Source organism: Lampetra fluviatilis, chromosome 54, assembly GCF_964198595.1.
Source record: "Lampetra fluviatilis chromosome 54, kcLamFluv1.1, whole genome shotgun sequence".
Classification (NCBI taxonomy): Eukaryota; Metazoa; Chordata; class Hyperoartia; order Petromyzontiformes; family Petromyzontidae; genus Lampetra; species Lampetra fluviatilis.
The window spans coordinates 9,612,569-9,635,780 of NC_136328.1; the positions used below are offsets into that span (position 1 = coordinate 9,612,569).

Genomic DNA, 23,212 nt, shown 5'->3' on the forward strand with positions numbered 1-23,212 from the left:
TAGAACAGGGGGAGACACACAAACTCCACTCACTCTGTAGAACGGGGGGAGACACACAAACTCCACTCACTCTGTAGAACAGGGGGAGACACACAAACTCCACTCACTCTGTAGAACGGGGGGAGACACACAAACTCCACTCACTCTGTAGAACGGGGGGAGACACACAAACGCCACTCACTCTGTAGAACGGGGGGAGACACACAAACTCTACTCACTCTGTAGAACGGGGGGAGACACACAAACTCCACTCACTCTGTTGAACGGGGGGAGACACACAAACTCCACTCACTCTGTAGAACGGGGGGAGACACACAAACTCCACTCACTCTGTAGAACGGGGGGAGACACACAAACTCCACTCTGTAGAACAGGGGGAGGGGGAGACGCACAAACTACTCGCCATTCTTGCAGTACAGGGGGAGACACACAAACTCCGCACACAAAGGCACCTGGGTCGGGAATCGAACCCAGCTCCATCTTGCTGCGAGGCCACGAGTGTCACCACTGCACCACTGCACCACCTGCCTGTATGTTTGTGCGTGTCATTGGGTGTGCGTTTCGCTGTGTGTACGTGACTCGGTGTAGACAAAGACAGTGATCCGCACAATGCGCTATTATTTGAATTGATCTTGGACCTCCCCTAGGTCGACTCGGCCTAAATGAGTACCTGGTGCGGTGTGTAAACATCGCCACTGGAGAGACAAAGGCGGCCGGGCGTGGCATTGGCTTTTCACCCTGGAGTGCCGTGCCAGTCTTCATAGGTGCTCGCTAACAACTCTTACCCCAACCGTCTGTTAAGGCTGCACAGGGATCTTTGTCTTTGTGTTCGTGCATGTGAGTGCATATGCGAGCGTGACCGTGTGTGTGCATGCGCGCGTGTTAGTGTGTGCGTGCGCGCGTGTTAGTGTGTGCGTGCGCGCATGTTAGTGTGTGCGTGACCGTGTGTGCGCGTGTACGCGCGTGTTAGTGTGTGTGTGCGTGCGCGCGTGTTAGTGTGTGCGTGCGCGCGTGTTAGTGTGTGCGTGCGCGCGTGTTAGTGTGTGCGTGCGTGACCGTGTGTGCGCGTGTGCGCGCGTGTTAGTGTGTGCGTGCGCGCGTGTTAGTGTGTGCGTGCGTGCGCGCGTGTTAGTGTGTGCGTGCGCGCGTGTTAGTGTGCGCGTGCGTGACCGTGTGTGCGCGTGTACGCGCGTGTTAGTGTGTGCGTGCGCGCGTGTTAGTGTGTGCGTGCGTGACCGTGTGTGCGCGTGTACGCGCGTGTTAGTGTGTGCGTGCGCGCGTGTTAGTGTGTGCGTGCGTGCGCTGTCGAGGAACATGGTGGCAGCGCCGGTGCTGGGCTCCCTGCCGCTGCTGCTGCTGTGCTCCCCCTCCCCACCGCGCGGCCCTTCCGCTCCTCGTGAAGCCAGTTCCTGCCCAGCCACTGCCGCCGCCACGCCGGCGATGACCACACGTGATCGTAATCCCGTGCCGCACAAACAAAGCCAAAGGTCCCCCGTGTAGCCTTTTAACAGGCTGTCGGGGCAAGTGCTGTCGGCAATCGCACGTGGGCTCACTTAGCTGGAGAGGGTCCTTGCCTGTAAACATCGGTTTTATATGTCTTGTCAAGAGGGTTTCTCACGTGACGAATTTTATCATTCACAGAGCTAGAATTTGGCTAAACAAAAGGAACTCAAATGTATATTGAAGAGTGTCCACTCTGAGACCATTCACTCATTTCACTCAACTGGACAACAAGGACCACACACAGACAGAACCACACGGTCAGGCAGAACCACACACACACACGGACACACACGGACAGACATCTAAACGGACACACGGACAGAATGGCGTACAAACGGACGGATGTACAAACATAGTCATTGTTGGATGTACAAACTAATCACCATACAGACGCACGGACACAGCCTGGGGCTGGCACTGTGAAGACAGACAGGAGATGGCGGTGGGAGGGGGTTCTTGACGGAAGTCGCATGGGGGATGGGTGGGTGGTGGGGGATTGGTGGGATGTATGGTTGGGATGGGGCGGGTGGCGTCGTGGCGATAGTGATTAGTTGTCCTGCGATGTTACGATTCACGGCTCTGTCAGCTCTCATCGCGTCTGCGATGGCGCCGTTGACGTCTACGTCAAAGGGAAGACGTGCTGCGGCTGCGGTGCAGTGGCCGGGGTGCAGCGGGGCACCGGCTCGATTCTGGCTCCTGGCGGTGGCTAGGAGATGTTAACTCCCTCGCCTGGTATGCAGGAGGTCGTGGGTTAAATCCCGATCCTGACTCCTGTGTATATGGAGTTTGTATGTCTTACTCCCCATAGTCGCGTGGATTTTACTCCCTCATTTATAATTACCGTGCGTTTAGACTTTTTGGCTGCTATAAAGTTCCACGCGACAATAAGCCACTTAGTTGAGCTTAAATTCGTGGCAGCCAGGTCGCTTCTAAAAAAGAGCAATAAAGTAGCTCAGTGGGGCCTTACCTGGTAAAATAAAATATATTGTCCTGGCAGTGCAGCGTCAGTGAGTTCACCACCACCGCCACAGTCGGTCTGAGATTGGCAGCAGGTCGCCCGTGATGGTGGGGTAAAGTGTGGGTTACGCCTACATTTCCCAACACGTCTGGCCAGAGTGGCAGAGTATGCCAAATTATCTCCAGTGGGAGGCACAGTGAGGGTCGTGATGATTCTGTGTTGTTTGTTGTGGGACCCGTATCTCGCAGAGAGGGCCCTTGCCAATAAACATTTGGCACCTGGCAGTTCATGTGCAGCATTGGTTCAAGCAGAATCTGACTGCTGCTGATGAGAAACTGAATGTCGAAACTGGTCCAGAGTTTTGCTTGTATTGTTAAACCAATGCTGCTGAAACTACGCACTACAAAAAGAGGTTCGAGTGTGTGGCTGATGGGATGTACAAGTCAGAATACAGCGTGTTTCAAAAAGATATGGATCCAATTTCAAAGCAGTATATTTCACGATGGCTACATATTACAATTACACAAAAAGTTACAAACGGTTTAATTAGTTATTAAGTTTTACTAACCATTTTATAAATGCTCTGTGCCCTCCACCTGCTGTACGGACAACATCGAGGTGATAGTTGAATTCGTCCCAAACGCCTCTCAAAGTGTATTCTTCCACTGAAGTCACTGCTGCCGTGATTCTGTTTTTGAGGTCATCTAGATTAGTCGCTAATGGTGGCACAAAAACACGGTCTTTGACGTATCCCCACAAGAAAAAGTCGCAGGGTGTGATGTCTGGGGATCTTGGGGGTTAAGAGTGTAGCGCCAAGTCTTGGTCCTGTGCGACCTATCCAACGTTGAGGCAGTGTGACTTGCGAATGACTGAGGCTAGGGGCTGTTTGTGCGCTGGGAGAGGCATCTCGCGGTAATCATTTGAAACTCTATGCCCCGCCCTCTCTATGCCCCGCCCTCTCTATGCCCCGCCCTCTCTATGCCCCGCCCTCTCTATGCCCCGCCCTCTCTATGCCCCGCCCTCTCTATGCCCCGCCCTCTCAAGTGGTAAGAGTTTTATTCATGGGTGGTTCATGGTTGCAGAGATATAGCGATTTCAAATCGGGTACATTTGTTTGAAACACCTTGTTTTTATTTATACTGGAGGAATCCGATGAGCTCTCAAGCTCTTTTTCATAGATGTCCAGTAGGGGTGGGAGAGAACGTTACAGCAACAAACAGTACAAAAACACGATAGTGCAAAATACAAGCAAGGGAAGGAGGCGAATTGTCGACTGAGTGAGTTTGTTTCTTGAGACTGGCCGCATCATTATTGTTCACAATTGATGTTTGGTTGAGGCCACTTCGTAATGATCAGACACACAAGCAGACAGACATCACAAAGACACACAGAGAGAGAACACGTATCGGCAGAAAGAGAGAGGTCGTTTCTGTGACGAGGCCTCGTCACAAAAACGACCTCTCTCTTTCTGTCTATAGTTTTCTGGTTAGATTTTTGTTGCTATTTCTTTTATACCTGATGATGATTGCTTGTGTTGCAATCGAAACGTCGTAGTATGCTATTATTTAATTTATTATTTTATCTTTATACGTGACTTAACCGAAAGAACCAAAGAATCATTCCTGCAGTCACGAAAGCTCCAAAATTGAGATTGCGTACAACTTATTGCGCCACTATACCTCGCCGACCGTGCCAATTTGAGCTCTGCGCCAGTAGCAGCAGCCACAGTCGGCGCACGTTTACCCACGATGTGACAACTCGATTTGTCGCTGGGCCGTGGAGAGCCACGGTTATACAATCCACCTTGTAACCTACACGACGATCGAACCCGTGTATCAACCTATCGTAGATCTGGACGTCTGGTCTTGAGCTCCCGCGCACGAGAATCGTCTTGACCCGTGCAGGGTCACGGGGGCTGCGTGGGTCACAACCTCTGACCCTTTGTTTTGACCCCCGCCACTCCCCGTCCACTCGTCAGGCGATGACAAATCACCCCGGACTCGGTTCACACTCCGGAGCCTCGCAAGCTTAGCAGGTTTCAGCCTGGCCAGCACTCGGCGGTGCCAACCGTCGGCACCGGGGTTTGCCAGGTGTTTTAGGCACGGGGTTGCGCAGTGTGGCCAGGATATGACGCTGCTGAGTGTCCCCCCTCTCCCCCTCCCATACAGCGGTGCTGTGCAAGCCGAACTCCCACTGCTCACGAAGATCATGGCCACAACGTAGCGGCACCCTCCTGAGGGCGTTCGTTGAGGAGACTCGGCGCGGCCGTAGCGGTGTAACGCAGCAGTGCGGTAGTAGTTTGTGCCCGTGTGGTTGCCGGTGTTGTTGTGGATGAGCGCGTGGATCTCTGTGCCGTGCGACTTGGTGGGGCGGCCAACTCCACGCTGAATTCAAATCGGCTTCTCCCAGTTCTGTCCAAACGCATCCCTCACGGAATGGCGCTGTGGGCAAAATACACGTACGCACGCATGCACACATGCACACATGCACACATGTACACACGCGCACACGTACACACGCGCACACGTACACACGCGCGCGCAAACACACGCACACAGAAAAAATGAAGACAAAGATCCCCTTTATAGCCTTTACAGGCTGTTTGGTCAATTGCAGTTAGCAAGCACCTAATGAAGGCCAACACTGCGCACGAGGGCATGGTGTGACCAGCACCACGCCCGGCCACCTTTGTCTCCCCAGTGCTGATATTGACACTGCACTGGGTACTTGCTTAAGGCAGAGTTTACCAAGGGGAGGCCCATTACTGGTGTAGTATTTGCCACTGATGTTGATTATCTGTGAATGGGAATTGAACTTGGGTCACTGGATTCGTAGCGCCGTGCGCAAACCGCTAATTGTCAACAGCCACCGTTCACCACTAAGTGGTGGTGATGTCACCACTGCACTTGTGCCAGGCCAGGTGCACTTTGAGGCCACGTGAAGTGTCGAAAGCCCGCTGGCAGGAGATGATGGGACAGACAGACCCAGGTGCCATGGGTTGGCTGACTGAGATGACTGGCAGATGCACCACCTGTGCTCCTTCCTGTGCCAACTCGCTGTGCTTTAGCCACCCGGCGCTCCACCTGTTGTTGTGAGCGTCACTCCTCTGCCCTCCGTTTTTGCTGGAGGGCGACTGCCTCCAACTACCCAGTAGTTTCATTCACGAGCCTCCTCCACAGACGTACACATGCGCACACACAGTGAATTTTAGCGTGCGTTTGGTATGAACGTTTGTATGAGGGAGCGTCAACACGGCTGAAATGTTTATGCGTGTTCGTCTGCGTGTGCAGTGCGTGTGTGTTGTGACAGGCAGAGGGAGTGTGTCTGTGTGTGATGTGTCTGTGTTTGTGTGCAGTGGTTAGTGCATTAAGTTACAAACCCAGCGATTCCCTTTCACGGCCATTAACGAATATTTGACCTCGCCTAGATTTACTCTGCTTCAAATTAGTACCGTGTAAACATCAGTACTGGGGAAACAAAGGCGGCCGGGCGCACGCAGCGATGGCCCACACCGCCCCCTTGTGTAGCCGTGTGCCGGCGTTCACAGGCGCTGCCGCTCGCTCACAGCGCTCGTCCCAACAGCCGGCGTGGACTACACGGGGGTCTTTGTCTTGGACGAGGCATGTCACCTTCGCCAGCTGCGCCGGTAGCTCGCCCTGTCGCCAGCGCCGAGTGACGGGGAACGGAGCGCCGAGTGACGGGGAACGGAGCGCCGAGTGGCGGGGAACGGAGCGCCGAGTGGCGGGGAACGGAGCGCCGAGTGACGGGGAACGGAGCGCCGAGTGGCGGGGAACGGAGCGCCGAGTGGCGGGGAACGGAGCGCCGAGTGACGGGGAACGGAGCGCCGAGTGACGGGGAACGGAGCGCCGAGTGGCGGGGAACGGAGCGCCGAGTGATGGGGAACGGAGCGCCGAGTGACGGGGAACGGAGCGCCGAGTGACGGGGAACGGAGCGCCGAGTGGCGGGGAACGGAGCGCCGAGTGACGGGGAACGGAGCGCCGAGTGACGGGGAACGGAGCGCCGAGTGACGGGGAACGGAGCGCGGGCGCTGCGAGCCGTCGAGCAACGTGGGGCAGCCGACTCTACTGGGACGGCCCGTCCCGTGAAAGACACGGACAAAGACGAGCACACGAGCAGCGCCACGCTCGTTCCTCGTGCTGATACTGACCAGGGCTGCCGGCTGGAACCCAACTGTTGGACCGTGTGCGTTGGGGGGGTGGGGGGTTTGCGGCCACCGCTGCCGTGGCTGCGGCCGGGTGAATGCCCGTACTGTACGCGCTCCTGAGTTTCCTGTTTCTGAATAATTTCGGTCACTTGAGGAGCAGAAAGAGAGGGGGGGAGAGCCGAGCAGAGTTTTGAAATGCAAATGTGCGCCGTGGTTTAAAATGCGCAGCACACACGTACACACCTAGACACGTGCGTGTTTGCGTGCATGCGCTTGTTTGCGTGCATGCGCTTGTTTGCGTGCATGCATGTGTATGTCTGGACGCGTGGATGCGTGCGTGCATGTGTGTGTATGTTTGCGTGCGTGTGTGTGTGCGCATGTGCGCACGTGGATGCGTGCATGTGGATGCGTGTATGCGCGTGTGTGCGTGGATGCGTGTGTGTGCGTGCGTGTGTGCACGTCAGGGTTCAGAGGTAATGAGTCACTTGGAGAGAAGTCCACCTCAGTGTTTCTCTCTTCTGGCCTTGGCGTTGCGTTTCGGGCAGCGCGTGACGCGGTTCCCAAAACCGCACCCAACTCCGCCACACTCCCTCGGAGAGAATTACCACTCACGCACATGATATGCATGTACGCGCACGCACATATGCACATGCACTTACAAGCATTCACACTTACACGCACGTGCACGGACATACATGTACGTACACACGCACGTACACACGCACGTACACACGCACGTACACACGCACACATGTACAAAGACAAAGATCCCCTGTATGGCCTTAAGAGGCTGTTGGGACAAGTGCTGTTAACGAGCACCTTTTAAGGCTGGCACGGGGTGGGTGGCCAGCACCACGCCCGACCGCCTTTGTCTCCCTAGTGGTGATGTTTACACACTGCACCAGGTACTAATTTGAGGCCGAGTCGACCTAGGGGAGGCCCAGGACCGATTCAGATAATCGTCACAGGTGTTGACCGTGAGCGGGAATCGGACTCGGGTCGCCGGCAGCACGCTAACCGCTGCGCTACCGTTCTCCATACGCACACACGCGCACACACGCGTAAGTTAGTGCCACCACCACATGGCACCACCACCACCACCACCCGTGGCACACCATGGCCACGTTTCTCTCCGGGTCGCCCTCCTGCACGCCGTCATGGTAGCGCCCGTGTTGGTCCCCAGCTTACCGCGCAGTTCCCGCACGGAGGCGCGGGAACCGCAGACGGCGCCTGGGAAGACGGGGGTGGCCGGGAGTGGTGGAGGAGACGCTCCGGGCTCCTCCACCGCTGGCGATCGTTCCCGCGGCGGTGCTGAGACTCGAAGCCGTGACGCATCCTTCTGGCAGCTTGCCAGCAGCATCGGCAAGCTTGGCTCTGCTGATAGGACGCTGAGTGTCGAAACTGGTCCAAATCTTTGCATGTGTTGAACCCAATGTTGCTGACATTATGCACTCCCAGAAGGCTGTGTGTGTGGCTGATTGTGGGGATGTGGGGAAGTGAGGGATGTTGGGGCATGGGGGGGGTATCAGAATCCTGAGATCCCAGAATCAGAATCTTTATTTAGAATGGAAAAATCCAATGAGGTATGAAGCTGTTTTTCAGTGAGCGGGGAGAGTGTGTCGCGCCGGAAGGTGAGCGGAGCGTGCAGGACGCTTCGGAGGGGGCCGCGGGGTGCTGGGTGTCGAGCGGCAGTGCCGAGTCCGCGGATTCCGCTCGCAGCTGATGTTTTGTAACGTGAGACGGCCCTGGCCACTACTGGGAGCGTCTGGCAACGCGTGGGAAGGGCGGGGAGGGTGCGGGGTGCCATGCCGCTGTGGCGCTGACCACCGCGCTTGCTTTGCGAGTCACCCGTTTCGTTTTTCATCTGGATTTAGCGCTTCTACTCCGGGTGTGCCGTCAACGTGAAGTGACGAGGCCACGTCTCTGCAGCTCCCGTGGAGTCCAACGGAGGAGCGACCGCGCAAACACAGAGAGAGAGATACGCGTGCGAAAACCGGTCCCGCGCAGGGTTAGCTTGAACTTAATTGATGGAGCTGAACTGATGCACTCCTCAGAATGCCGCTCGGCCCAGGGCTTCCGTCAGAAATGCCTTGTGAGTTTCGTGCGGAGAGACGCGGGTTTGTGAAAGAGATGCGGCATCTGCTTGCGTCTTCTGTTCATGCGCGTAGCCCCAGTGCACGCGCGCGGTGTTCTTGCGTGCGAGCCGAAAACAAACGCGACGCGCCTCCTCCTCCTCCTGTCGCGGTGGTGCCGGCGTGGTGCTGCTCTCTCCCGCCTGCTGCCCACGTCGCACACCCTCGCCATAGGGCAGGGTAGGCGAGCGCCTCTCGCCGACGATCACGATGGCAGCGGTGATGACTCGGTCCGTGTGGGGTATTGGCACTATCGTTGTTGTGGCGCTATCGTGAAGGAAGGCGGCGCTGTTTCACCGACCCAGGCTGGAGTAGTTAGGGTGACGGTGCTGTTGCATTTGATCCAAATTGAGTAGTTTTGCGGTGTAATTTTGCAAATTGAGCAAATTTGGTTCCGTTACCCCAGCACAAAGTGGCCTGCTCTGACGTTTGACGTCACAGGATCTTAGCTGTGTGAGTGAAGCAGACGGAGTGCAGTGTTTACGGTTAATCCGCACTGCCAAATTAACCAGGGCAACCTACTGGGTTAGAACAGCAAACCACTGCTACAAGTGGTGAACGCACTTCATCAAACCCCTGTCAAGCACGCACACCGCGTATGTGGTGGTGGTAGAGGTTGGGGAGGTGGTGTGGGTGGTGATGATGGTGTTGCTGGTGGTGGAGGAGGTGGTGGGGTTGCCGGATTAATTCAGTCACTCGTATCACACTCTCTTCTCTACCTCATCGATCACAACCGGCTCACTCCCCCATCGCCTGCACACACCCTCACTCACTCACACACTCACTCACTTACTCACCCACTAACTTTACCACTCACCCACTCCACTCACCCTCTCACTCACCTACTCACCCACTAACTTTACCACTCACCCACTTCACTCACCCATTCACTCACCTACTCACCCACTCACTCACCCACCCACTCGCGCACCCATTCACTCACCCACTCACCCACCCACTCACCCACCTACTCACCCACCCACTCACCACACCGCAAGTCCACCTCACTTCTTTCTCTGCCTCGTCCCCTCGCCCTGCTCCGCGCTGCTCAGCACAGGCATTACTCTCGCCGATTACAAACTTTGGTGGTGCTCTTTGTCGCTGGCCGCTGAGCGTTTTAGGCCTTTGGGCCCCCTGCGCTTTGCAACTGTGCTTTTAAAACAACAGCAACAAAAATTCGTTCCTTTGTGAACGTGGGGCCCCGGTTTATTTACTCAGCTCCAGAACGGCAATGAATCCTCCTCCACTCAGACTCACCACGCTGCAGTCTCCTCCTCCTCAATGTTTCCGTCCTCCCCTCCCCCAGTCCACATCTAAACACTTAGGATTAATTGCCTGTGTGTCTTTGTGTGTATCTTTGTGTGTGTGTAGTCGGCCGGGGTGCGGTAGTGTAGTGGTTAGCGTGCTGCCCTACAAACCCGGCAACCTGGGTTCGAGTCCCGCTCATGGCCAACACCAGTGACAATTATTTGAACCGGTACTGGGCCTCTCCTAGGTCGACTCAGCCTCAAATTAGTACCTGGTGCGGTGTTTAAACATCACCACTGGGGAGACAAAGGTAGCCGGGAGTGGTGCTGGCCACCCACCCTTTCGTTTGTTGTGCCGGCCTTCATAGGTGCTCACTAATAGCACTTGCTCCTACAGTCTGTTAAGGCTATACGGGTGATCTTTGTCTTTTGTATGTGTGGAGCGGCGCCGCAGTGTTTAGCGCACTGCACCACAAATCCGAGTTCGATTCCCGCTCGCGACAAATAAGAGCAGCGAACGTCTGAATCGGTCCTGGCTCCTCTCCTAAGTTGACTCGGCTTTAATTAGTAGCTGGTGCGGTGTGTGTAGCACTTCCCCATCTGCCTTTGCCCTTTCCCAACAACCTTGCTCAATCCGAGAATTGTGCTGCAGCGTCGTGGAATGCAAAATTGTATTATTATCTCTTACAAACTTTGGTGGTGCTGTTTGTTGCTGATCCTTTGGACCTTTGGATATGTGCTCGGCAAGCTGCGTAATAAACATTGGCGCTCGGGGGAGACAAAGGTGGCCGGGTCATGGTACGGCAGACCATACCATCACCCCCCTCCTAGTTGCACCGTCCTGGCATTCATTCGTAGGTGCTTCTCGCAAACAGCACTTGCCCCAACAGCTTGTATGGGTTACACTGGGGATCTTTGTCTTTGTCTTGTGAGTAGAAGGAGGATGATGGAATGTGGCTGGAGAGAGAGACAGGGATAAAGGGATCAGACAGAGGGAGCAACAAAGACAAAGATCCCCCATGTAGCCTTCACAGACTGTTGGGGCAAGTGCTATTAGCGAATAGCACCTATGAAGGCCGGCACGGCGAGTGAATGGGTGGGCCACCAGCAACACACCCCGCTGCCTTTGTTTCCCGAGTGTATGTTGTTTACACACCCGTACCAGGTACTCATTTGAGGCTGAGTGAGTGGAGATTGCACGTTCTCTCTCCCCCCCGTGTCCAGCATGGGTTTCCTTCTGGTCCTCCAGTGTCCTCCCACAACGATAATTCACACTCAGCGGCTACAACCCACACTGAGCGTAGCTGACATTGGCCAAACATCGCCAACACAGGACACCCATGAGAAAGAGTCGTTAAACGATTAAACTATTTTTTTATTTTACCAGATAAGGCCCCACTGACCTATGTAGCTCTTTTTCAGAAGCGACGTGGCTATCACAAATGATCGCTCGACGAAGTTGCTTATCATCATCGTGTGGACATTTATAGCAGCAGCCAAATAATAAACGTGGAGGGAAAAACCAGAGGACCCGGAGAAAAATCCACTTGACCACGGGAAGATAGACACGCAAACTCCAAATAAACAGCAGGCGTCAGGGTCGGGTTCGTACTCACGACCTACCGACCATGCGAGGGCATTAACATGTCGCCACCGTGGTGTCCAGTGCGGCTCTCCTGGGTAACTAATAATTATTATTGTCGTTGTGAACCTGTTGCTCGACCGCCGTGAGTCGGGGCTAAAGGTCACGGGGTCAGAGTTCCCACGTATTGGCCGCACCGACGCGTGGCTCGCTCGCTGCAGAGAGAGGCGGGAAGGGAGGGCGGGGATGTATTTGGACGTTTTGGCGGTACAACGGTGGAGCATGACAACACAGCTGTTGCCCCCTTGAGTGAGCTGCAGACTCTCCATTCGAAGTTTCCTTAGATTCAGCAGCCACTTTCCCATTCGAACGTGCGGTCGTGACACCACGAGTCGTCATCTTTTGATGCCCACCATCCGCCAAGAAATTATTTCTGACATTAATCTGAAGAACCATCCGACCAAGTCTAGGTCACGAGGAGTTAAATCTGCCTTTGGAACACGGAGCAGCCAATCGTCATCAGGCTGGGTGCTGCTATACGACAACAGACTGTGAAGCTTCGTGTTCAGCTGCTCGTAACGTTCATCTTCTGATTGCTTCCACATCATGAGGACTGATTTTGATGCATCACCACCACCACCATCCCGCAAGATTTTCTGACCGGGGTTGCGAATCGTGGGTAAATAAATAATATTTGCAAAAAAAAAAAAATGATACCCGCGCACCACGACTGGAGGACCGCCAATACGCTAATTTAAATTTCGTTTTAAAGCTTTCGTGACTGCAGGGATTAATATTCTTGGACCTTTCGGTAAAGTCACGTAGAAGGGAAATAATAAAAACCTAACAATAAGATTCTCAGAACGTTTCGGCCACAACAGTCCTGACATTAGGACGCTGTCTTTCCGACAGCTCTGTTCTGACGACAGCTGCTTGTGTTGTGGCCGAAACGTTGTGAGAATTGTATTGTTTGATTTTTATTATGTTATTATATCCCTTCTACGTGACTTCACCGAAAGATGTAAGAACACTAATTTAACTTCTTTCTAATGAAACCAGGACGGGTTTGATTCCCGGTATCCGGCGTTGCCACCAGAGGTGAGCAATCAATGGATGTGTACCTCGGGGGGAGCGCGGCGGAACGTGAGCCACGACCCGCGTGCTGTCACGTGACCTCCTCGGCCTTGGCCAGACCGCCAACCCGTGGAGCTGAATGCTTGGCCATCCTAACGGGAAGCGGTGATGCGAGGAGACCGGTATTCACGCTCGCTAGGGTTCGTCAGTAGAAGACAGCCATCGATGCCAAAGACCAGTTCGGAAAACAACGGCTGGTGGTGGCCGTGGGTGGGATTTGAGCTCCGGTTGCTGGGTTCGTAGCGCATGAACCGCTACTACAATACCGCTCCCCTCCAAAGACAAAGATTCCCCTGTGTAGCCAAACAGACTGTTAAGGCAAGTGCCTTTAGCTAGTTGTACCTCTGAAGGCCGGCACGGCAAATGAGGGGATGGGTGGCCAGCACTGCCCCTGGTCACCCTTGTCTCCCGAGTGGTAATGTTTACATACCGTGCCAGGCACTTGTTTGAGGCTGAGTCTACCTAAGGGTGGCCCAGGACCGATTCAGCACCACTGTTATCGACCGTGAGCAGTTCGGCAGGTTCAAAGCGCGGCTCCCCTACACACACACTCACATGCGCGCACCGATGCTCACACACACTCGCGCACGTTGAGCGAGAGAGTGGTGGTGATGAATTAATTTGCTGTTAACGAGGCGCGTGGACAGGGAGCGCGCCATGCTTGAGCGATCATCTGGCACGGCAAGTGGAATTAGACATTAACCACGTTAATGTGCGCTGAATCTACGTGAGCGCGAGAGAGCGAGAGAGCGCGTGGCCAGACGGAGGAGGAGACCGTCGGGGCTGACCGTGGATGTCCCTGCAGCAGCTGTGGGGTCAGGGGGAGGATGGGGAGCATTGAGAGTGAGGCGGTGTGGTGCTCGTGGTGGAGGAGGTGTGGTGCTCGTGGAGGATGTGGTGTGGTGGTGGTGGCGGCATCGGCAGTTTTGCCCACGATGACATTGATCTTGAGCATTTAATTTCTATGTCTTCTATCGTAAGATGTTAACCTATTGTATAGTAACGTGTCATAGCGTGCCACGTTGTATTGCGTCGCCGCTGTGTGGTAATACGCCTTGCGTCTCCTCACCCTGGCCAGGAGTACAACCATGGAATCCTGTGGTGGGAGGAGCGCTACATCCAGAAGGCGCTCTACCGCTCCCTTCGCGACGAGAGGGGCGCCAAGAAGGGGAGCGCCCCCCCGCTGCCCACGCGCGCCCCCCACGCCGCCAACACCGCGATGGGTAAACGCTCTCTGCTCGCCCGTGCATGCATCCGCTACACGTGCCGCCGGACCGTGTCAACGATGGCGATGATGATGATGATGATGGCGATAATGGTGTCTGTGTCTCTGACAGGCCGTGGAAAGGGGCCGCAGTTGAAGGCCGGGTCCCTCTCTAGACTGGCTCGGAGCGGCCTCCCCGCAGTCCTGCCCTGCAAACGCAAGCGCGACAAGGGCAGGGAGGGCAGCCCTGCCCCCACCGCCGGGGCAGGGACAGCAAGCGAGGAGGGAAATCTTCGCAAGAAGTGAGTGCGATGGTGGGAGGAGGAGGGAGAGTGATGAGGAGGTGGGAGACCAGGCGGAGGAAGAGGAGGGGGAAGGGGGAGAGCAGAGGGCAGTGGGCTGACCGCTAGCTCACCAAGCTAGCCAACCAGACACTAACCCTCATCACACTAGCTAACTATAAATAATAGCCATAACACTTACCCTAACAACAGTCTGTTAAAGCTATCAGGGGTGTCTTTGTCTTTTTCTTCACGTGTTTGTGTGTGTGCTTGTGTGTGTGCTTGTGTGTGTGTGTGCAAGGCCTACGATACCATCAACAGGCCAGGGCTCTGAGTTCTTATTTGTGATTTCAGGGTCCCTGACCCGCTGCTTATAATCATTAAGGACCTTCATTATGGTGGGCAGGCCCGGATAAAGCTGCTTGGCTGGGAAGGAGAGCCATTTCCTTTTACCTTGGGGTGCAACAGGGATATTCTCTGGCTTATACATATTTTATCATCTTCTTAGACACTTTTCATGCCTGTACCGGAGGTATTTTCATCTGGTATAAATACAAATGAGGCTGATCGATGCCCGGGTGTGGTCAAGGGATGGCTCTCTATTGGTCAACCATGTGATGTATGCTGATGATCTGGTAATTACTGCTCACTTTGAGAGGCTCTGCTGCTGAAGCTGGAGTGTGCTACTAAGAGGTGTGGGGCCTTACCATCAGCCCCACCACAACTAAGCACCTGCCTGGGTATATTTGCCATGACACTCTAACCCCTCAACTCTCCATGAATGATGCGGCACTGTGCTCATCGCCAGCGTCGGTTTGGCAGCAGAGGTCTCACTGAATTAGTCGAGCAGCATTATCTTTCATCACCTGTGTAATGCTGGGTGGAAGCTATATGGCCTGTCACTCCACTGTCACTCCATACGAAGCTTCGGGTCTTCTCGGCCACAGTTATGCTCTCCCTTCTCTATGCTTGCGAAACATGGACGCCTTCGAAGAAACATCTGCGCCGGTTTGAAGCAATCCACCTGGCACTGCCTAAGATCCATCTTGGGTTTAACCACTGGATTGTGTAAGGATCTTACACATCCTTGAAAGATCTGGACACAGTCCTATTATCCTTGAGCTCCTCTGGCAGGCAAGGCTGCATATGGCTGGGTCATATGGTCCGCATGCCCAGCCACCACATGCCCAAGCAGCTTCTGTTTGGCAAGATATAGGGGGCTAAACGGGCTTCGCATGGGCTAGAGAAGAGATGAACTGTGGTAGAAAAGGATGCAAAGCTGAGTGGACATGCCAACGACTGGTACCAGCGGTGTCAAGATTCAAGATCGGCCTCTGTGGAGGATGTTCGTGAAAGATGCTTCTAGGCAGTTAGAGGCAGTCGCCCTCCAGACACAACGGAGGGCAGAGGAGCGACGAAGCAATGAGTGGAGCGCCAGGCAGATCAAACGTAGCGGGTTGGCACAGTAGGGGACACAGGTGGTGCATCTGCAGTCATCTCAGACGGTCAACCCCTGGCACCTGCTGGGTCTGTTCCGTGACCTCCTGGCAGCGGGCGTTCGACACTTTACGTGGCCTTAACGTGCACATTGCCTGGCACAAGCGCCCTGGTGGCGTCCACCGCCACTTAGTGGCGAATGGCGGTTTTGTTATGTGCGTATGTGGGGAGCGGTGGCGCAGTGGTTACCGCACTGCGTTACGAACCCAGCGACCCGAGTTCGATTTCCGCTCACAGCCAACAGCAATGACGAATATTGCAACTGGTCCTGGGCCTCCCCTAGGTCGACTCGGCCTCAAATGAGTACCTGGTGCGACGCAAAAACATGATCACTTGGGAGACAAAGGGCCACCGTTCGTGGTGCTGGCCACCCACCCCCTCGTAGTGCCGTTCTGGCCTTCATAGGTGCTGCTCGCTAACAGCACTTACCCCAACAGTCTGTTAAAGCTACACGGGTGGGGGGGGGGGATTTTTGTCTTTGTGCGTGCCAGACTGCGGGCCCAGCGCAAGTTTGCACAGTCTCAGCCGGGCAGCCCGGGCGGCACTCCTGTGAAGGCGCCCGAGCCGCCCCCCTCCGCCCCCGCCAGCCACATGATGGATGTGTATCCCAAGCGGCCCAAGACGGAGGACTTCCTCACCTTCCTCTGCCTTCGAGGTGCTCACCGAAACCACTGCAGCAACCCTCACCCACAACCCTCACCACAAGGCTCACCCACCCACACTGAAACACTCACCATCGCCACAACCCTCACCGCACCCGGCTCGGCATCCTCCACACTCGCCGCACTGTTGTTATTCTCGTGAATGCCGCTGGGCACCTTTGCCATGTGCCCCCCCCGCAGGCCCCCCCCGCAGGCCCCCCCTAGGGGGGTCTGTGGCAGCGAAGTTACCGGGCAACCGCAACCCAACATCTCTGCCTCCGAGACAAGTGGCGTCGCCCTCAGCCCCTGGGGTGGATTTCATTTTTTATTTGCGGGTGGTGCAGGGCAACGCAGGGCGGCTCAGTGGTGACACTTGCTCCTCACGGCCAGAAGCGCCTCGGTTCGATTCCCGACTCATGCTGCCATTCTTAGTGGAGGATGAACGTTCTGTCCCTCGCCATGATTTGCACGGGTTTTCTCCCGAACCTCAGCTTTCCTCCTCCCTAAGCTAATACCACAAATATTCCCCCCGTAGCTTTTTTCATTCTGTTGGAGCAAGTGCTGTTAGCGAGCAGCGCCGACACGGCAGACGAGGGGGTGGGTGGCCAGCACCACGCCTGAACTAAACCCTCACGCGTGGTGTCAGCGGTATTGGGCAAACGCAGTGCTCAGAAATCACCGGAAAAGTACTCTGTAGGAATCACACAGCAGCAGCATCGCTCCGCTGTTGTCAAAACTCGGCAGGATTTTCCTGAAAAGGAGTCTTGACAGCTCGATGCAGAGCATTGCCGTTGATGCCGATGGACGGCGTGCATGTGTGGATTGCGTTGGCGCAGGCACCCACGCCCTGCCCCGGAGCATGGAGCTGTTCGGCAGGGCCTCCGACGAGTGGGACGACGAGGAGGAGACGGCGGCTGAAGAGGCGTCCTCCTCATCGTCCTCCACCTCCTCGGCGGCGTCGTCGTCGTCGGTGGCGGCGGCGGCGGCGGAAGTGGACGGGGAAGGTGGAGGAGCGACGATGATGGCGATGGAGGAGTCGGCCCTCCCCGCCTCCCCCACCTCGTCGTGTCCGTCCACACCTCGTCGCAACCGCCCCGGCACGCACCCCCCGGCCAGCAACGGGCACGGTGAGACGAGACGCGTGGCACCGCGCCCCCCGGGGGTGCTGTCGGTGTTCCCTGCCAGCGTCGCGACTTGACGGGGATCCCTGTCCGCATTGTCAGAAACCCCTCCGTCACCCGGCAGAGCCACGTTGAGTTGCCACGCGGTACCGTGGGCGTTGGCTCACGGCGCCTCGTCACTCGTTGGAAACCGAGATGCCGGCGGTTGCGCCCAAGGAGCGCGCCGAGCGTCGTCGGGACGAGGCCTGGAGAGTCGGAGGAACCCCCCTCCCCGGGAGGGTCGAGCCAGACCTCCTCGGCACCGGAAAGGCTGATCGCGAACTCCGATCGTGTCGATTCTGTCCACGCCATCGGCTGAGCAGAGCTACTGCTGCCCCCCACCCCACCAACCGTGCCCCCCACAACTGCCCCCCCACCACTACCCCCCCACCCACCCTCGTTCATCGTAATGGATGGACGAGATTTTTTCCCACACTCCAGAAATGCGCGGCGGTTTTGTGGACCCGCCGAGCGGCACAATGGGCGCGGAGACGCTCGGCCGCACCGGGGTCGCCCCCCGCGGTGAGGGAGGGTGACCTTTGACCTGATAAGCCGCCCCCGCATTGAGGCTTGAAGCCGGCCCAAAAATAGCGGTGCACCGCGTGGAGAGATGCATCAGTGCCTGGGCATTATTCACCAAGCAAGGGAGCGGGCATGATTGTGAGAGAAGAGTGTATGTGAGTGTGTGTGTGTGCGAGTGAAAGTGTGTGTGAGTGTGTGTGCAAGTGAGAGTGTCAGTGTGTTTGAGAGAAGAGTATGTACGAGTTAGAGAGTGTGTGAGAGAAGAGTGTGTGAGTGTGTGTGCAAGAAGAGTGTGTATGAGTGTGTGTGTAAGTGAGAGAGTGTGTGCGAGTGTGTGAGTGTGCGAGAGAAGAGTGTGAGTGTTTGTGAGAAGAGTGTGTGTGTGCGAAAAAAGTGTGAGTGTGTGAACGTTCGAGAAGACTGTTTGAGTGAGAGAGAAGAGTGTATGAGAGAGAGCAGAGTGTTTGCGAGTGTGAGAGAAGTGTTAGTGTGCGAGTGAGCGGTGGTGGGGAGCGGTAGTGTAGCAGTTAGCGCGCTGCGTTACGAACCTGGCGACCCGGTTTAGATTCCCGCTCACGGCCAACACCAAATGACGATTTTCTGAACCGGTCCTGAGCCTCCCCTAGGTCGACTCAGCCTCAAATGAGTACCTGGTGCGATGTGTAGGGAGACAAAGGCGGCCAGGCGTGGTGTTGGCCACCTATCTCCTCATGTTCTGTACCGGCCTTCATAGGTGCTATTCGCTAACAGCACTTGCCCCTACAGTCTGCTAAGGTTATACGGGGGATCTTTTAATATGATCATCGTGTTTGAGTCTCCCTCTCTCGCTTTCTCTCTTCCAGTTTGGTCGACGCCGACCAGGCCGTGCCGGCCACCGCAGCAGGCGCAGCAGCAGCAGGCGCAGCAGAGGCTGAGGAGGGCGGTGGCGGTGCGCGCTGGCACTGTAATGCCCTTCTCGGAGGGCCTTGGCGGCACCGCGATTGTGCCCGTGGTGGTGGTGGTGGGCAGACCGGCACCCCCTTCGCTGGCCCAGCGTCGCCCGGTCACCACAACCACCGCCACCGCGCTGGCACCAAAGGTACGAACCTGCTAGTGCCGGTTGCTAATTTTTTACAAAACTGCATTCGGTTTTCAATCTTGATGATGATTTAAAAGTGTACGGTTCCAGTGGCTTCATAACATCGGAAGAAAGAGCATTGCAGACACCAACACACACGCGCGTGTAGACACGTCAACACTCGCCGAAACAAACGTGCACGCATCTGTCTGTAAGCGACCCGCCTGGCTGGGTGCAGGCGGACGAACCGGCCGTGTCGCCGCACCGCACCAGCTACGCAGCTAGCACTGAGCAACACCGTTACCGGCACAGATATATCTCCACTGGTGTTGGCCGTGAGCGGGAATCGAACTCTGGTTGCCGGGTTTGTTACGCAGTGTGCTAACCACTACACCACCGCTCCCCGACACACACGCACACTAACGCACACATACTGACACACGCATGCACATAAACACAAGAAAAAGGTCCCCTGTATAGCCTGTAATAGACTGTTGGGGCAAGTGCTGTTAGTGAGTAGCATTAAGACCAGCACGGCACATCGAGGGTGCGGATGGCCAGCACCACGCCCGGCCACCTTTATCTCCTGAGTGGCGATGTTTACACAACGGCACCAAGGGACGCACAGACACGCACGCTGAAAGACGCGCGCACACACATGTGTTGGCACGATCGCCCGAGTGCCGGGGTGCGTTGTCCCGGCGTGGTAATCCGGCTCAACGCCGCCGCCTCGGGCCTCCTCCGTGGCGGTGTCGCGGATTAGCAGCAAGCGTGCCCCTCGGCACCCTGGAGCAAAACACAATGCCTCCTCCTCATCCCTCCTCATCCTGCCTCTTCATTCCACCCTCCTCCCCCCGCTCCTCCTCCCCTTCTCCTCTCTTACTCCCCCCACCCCCTCCTACCTCTTCTCATTCCCCGCTCTCATCGTCTCTCCCGGTTCACGCTCAGGCACAGCTCCACACGCTGGCGGCGGGCTGCCCACGTGAGCCCGCGTGAGCCGTTCACTTGTGGGGCAATCGTGGGTACGCCTCCGGTCGAGACACGGGAAAAAGAGACCAAATGGCCTCTCGAGTTGGCTCCAGAAGAGGCCCTGCCACCGGCAGTGGCCTGTGCCACTCGCTGCAGAGTTTTTCGCGGTTCTCAATTTGGCAGGCCGCCCTGGTTAACACCGCGGTGGCGCGCGTTCCGACCATAAAACACCGCGTGCCTTCTGCTCCGCTCCCAGGGGACGATAAAGATCCCCATGACATCATTTGAAGAGAATAGTCGGCCATCGTTTGCCGGCATAAAAAATTACACCACAAGTTACCGGGGTTACTCGAGGGGAACATCGCCCTCCACTCGCTGACGATCACCCTGCGCTGCAAGAACAGCAGCACCACTACCACGTGTACTCGCTTATTATGATCGATTATGATAAATTCTCCTCCTCCCCCATCTTTACCCTCCTCCCGCAGGATTCTAAACTCCCGAACGGTTCTCCGTGCGCCAACTCGGCCGGCAAGGTCCGGGCAGCGGCGGCAGCGGCGGCGCGAGCCGTGGCGGACGCCCGCATGCAGCCACAGTCTTCGCGCTGCGCCGTCACCATCCGCAACGGCCACGTTTACTGTGCTAAGGGCCGGCGCCACTCCCTCCGCAGTGCCAGCAACGGCGGAAGCAGCGCCGGCGGTGATGGCGGCGGTGATGGTGGTGATGGCGCCGCACTACGGAGCGGCTCTTCCCCACGGCCGCCCCCTCGCCAGGGCCACGCTGACGCACCAGTCACGCGACAGCAGAACGGCAGCCGCAGTTCGTGCCGACCGACGCTGCGAGCCAATGGGCTGCTGGCGCACGGCGCCAGCCGCGCAGAAAAGTTGGGCGGCGCAGACAGTGCAACGCCGAAGCTCGGGGCGACCGGATCCGACGTAGCCGGAAAGTCCGGCGGCCGCATCATCTCGCGTACGCAGCCGGCGCCATCGCCGTCTCCGTCTCTCGCCGGGAAGCGGAGCGGCGAGACCAGCTACGCCACAAAAATTAACGGCTGTCTGAGAAAGGGGGCGGCCGTAAGGTTGCTCGGACGGAGCGGGGACGACGGGGAGCGAAGGCCGGCGAGGGGAGCGCAGGCTGCGGGGACGGCGGTGGCGCGGCGCCATTCACGCCCCACCGCGGGGGAGGCAAAGCTGACGCGCTCGGTGAGCGAGCAGCTGCACAGGAAGGCGATGGCGGCGGAGAGGGCGGCGGAAGCGGAGAGGGCGAGAAACGACGGCGGCGACCGCGGGGCCAGCGCGGGACCAGCGCTGCGGTCGAGCTCTGTCCGGCGGGCGGCCAACGGAGACCCCGACGAGAAGCCGGCGGCGGCGGCAGCGACGACAACGACGGTGACCGTGACGCTGGTGAAGACGCCGGTGGAGAGGCCGAGGGCGCGGAGCGAGCGGGACGGGGCGGAGGCAGCGACGCACGGTGCGAACGGCAATGCAGCCGAGATCGTCCGGCCACGGCTAGGGACCACGACGACCGCCTGTCTCGCTCGGAGCGAGAAGCCAAAAAACAATAATGGCAACGACAACAACAAGAGGGCGAAGCCCACGACCGCCGAACCGCCCGGCGCAACGGCAGGCGGCGCAAAAACGGCGGCCGAAGACGAGCCGGGCGCCGGGGAAACCGGCAGAGCGAGACCGGCCGCTCCCGCGCCGCCGCAACCGTCCGCCCCGGCCTGTGGCAAGACCAGGGCCTCGGCCGATTCGCCAGGCAGCAGATCGGCGCGGTCGGCAGTGCCGCCGGCTGCCCCGCCATCGGACCTCTCCGAGATCCCCACGCTGCGCCCGAGCAGCCGGGAGTTCCAGGACCCCGTGGCGTACGTGGAGAGCATGCGCGGGCACGCGGAGGCATTCGGCGCGTGCCGCGTGGTGCCTCCCGCCGACTGGCGCCCCGAGTGCAAGTTGCACGAGGACATGCGCTTCGTGACGCGCGTGCAGCACGTGCACAAGCTGGGCCGGCGCTGGGGCCCCAACGCTCAGCGCCTCGCCTGCATCCGCAAGCACCTCCTGGCACAGGGCATCGCGCTGCACGAGCCGCCTGTCATCGGTAACAAGCGCAAGCCAGCGTAGTTTGCATGAGTGTGTGGTGAGCGAGCGAGTGTGTATTGTATGCCTGTGTATGTGGGGAGGAGCGGTGGCAAAGTGGCAATTGCTGTGCTGCAAACCCGGCAACTGAAGTTCGATGCCCGAACTCGAGCTGAACCAGTCCTGGGCCTCTCTTAGCCTCAAATGAGTACCTGGTGTGATGTGTAAACAACGCCACCAAGGAGACAAAGACGGTCGGGTGTGGGGTTGGCCGCCCACCCCTTCAGGTCCCGTGCCGTCCTTTAAATGTGCAACTCACTCACAGCACGAGCCCCAGCAGTCTGTTGCACCTATTACATAGCTCTTGTCTACATCCCTGAGCAAGTGGTGGACATTCCTTATTCCCATGGCTGGGGTGAGTTTCTCCATCATTGTTGACTTCCTTCCCCAGCAAAGTCGTACGTATTTTATTGACCCCAAGGGATGATGGGTTAGGTCTATATTTTTATCTGCATACAGTGACCGTGCTGTAGCTCCATGCTATCTACATAATACCCATTTGGGGGGAGGGGGGGGTGAATTGTTAGTTACCCCCTCCCCGGCTCCTCTCCACCGTGCCCCCCCCCCCCCCGCTGCCGATGCCCCAGGGCAGGTAGCGTGAGTTGCTGCTACTGCTGCACCTGCGGTGAGCGATGCTACGTCACCGTTGTTTTGACAGCCGTGCGGTCACGTGCGCGGATTTTTTTTCTCTCGGCTCTTCACACCTCCTCTCCCCTCCCTCGCTCGCCCACGTGCACGCACACATTCGCAACTACAACAGCCACCATTCACCACTAAGTGGCGGTGACGTCTCCACGGCGCTTGTGCCAGGCTAGGTGCACTTTGAGGCCATCGCGTGAAGTGTCGAAGGCTCACTGCTGGCAGGCCATGAGACAGACCCAGGTGACACGGGTTGCCTGACTGAGATGACTGGCAGATGCACCACCTGTGCCCCCTACTGCGCAAATTTGCTTCACTTTATCTGCCCGGCGCTCCGCTCGTTATTGTGAGCATCGCTCCTTTGCCCTTCGCTGTTGCTGGAGGGCGAC

General features: G+C 57.1%; 1 protein-coding gene across 2 annotated transcripts in view; it reads left to right on the forward strand.

Moving 5' to 3' along the window:
* LOC144949704 (protein Jumonji-like) overlaps window positions 1-23,212 on the forward strand; it is a 73,095-nt gene that overhangs the window by 30,399 nt on the left and 19,484 nt on the right. For both annotated transcript variants that reach the window (XM_078879725.1, XM_078879726.1), the window contains exons 2-7: window positions 13,800-13,944; window positions 14,059-14,227; window positions 16,195-16,358; window positions 17,181-17,471; window positions 18,869-19,104; window positions 20,541-22,146. In XM_078879725.1, coding sequence (XP_078735851.1) covers window positions 13,800-13,944; window positions 14,059-14,227; window positions 16,195-16,358; window positions 17,181-17,471; window positions 18,869-19,104; window positions 20,541-22,146 — 2,611 coding nt within the window. The remainder of the gene's footprint in view (window positions 1-13,799; window positions 13,945-14,058; window positions 14,228-16,194; window positions 16,359-17,180; window positions 17,472-18,868; window positions 19,105-20,540; window positions 22,147-23,212) is intronic.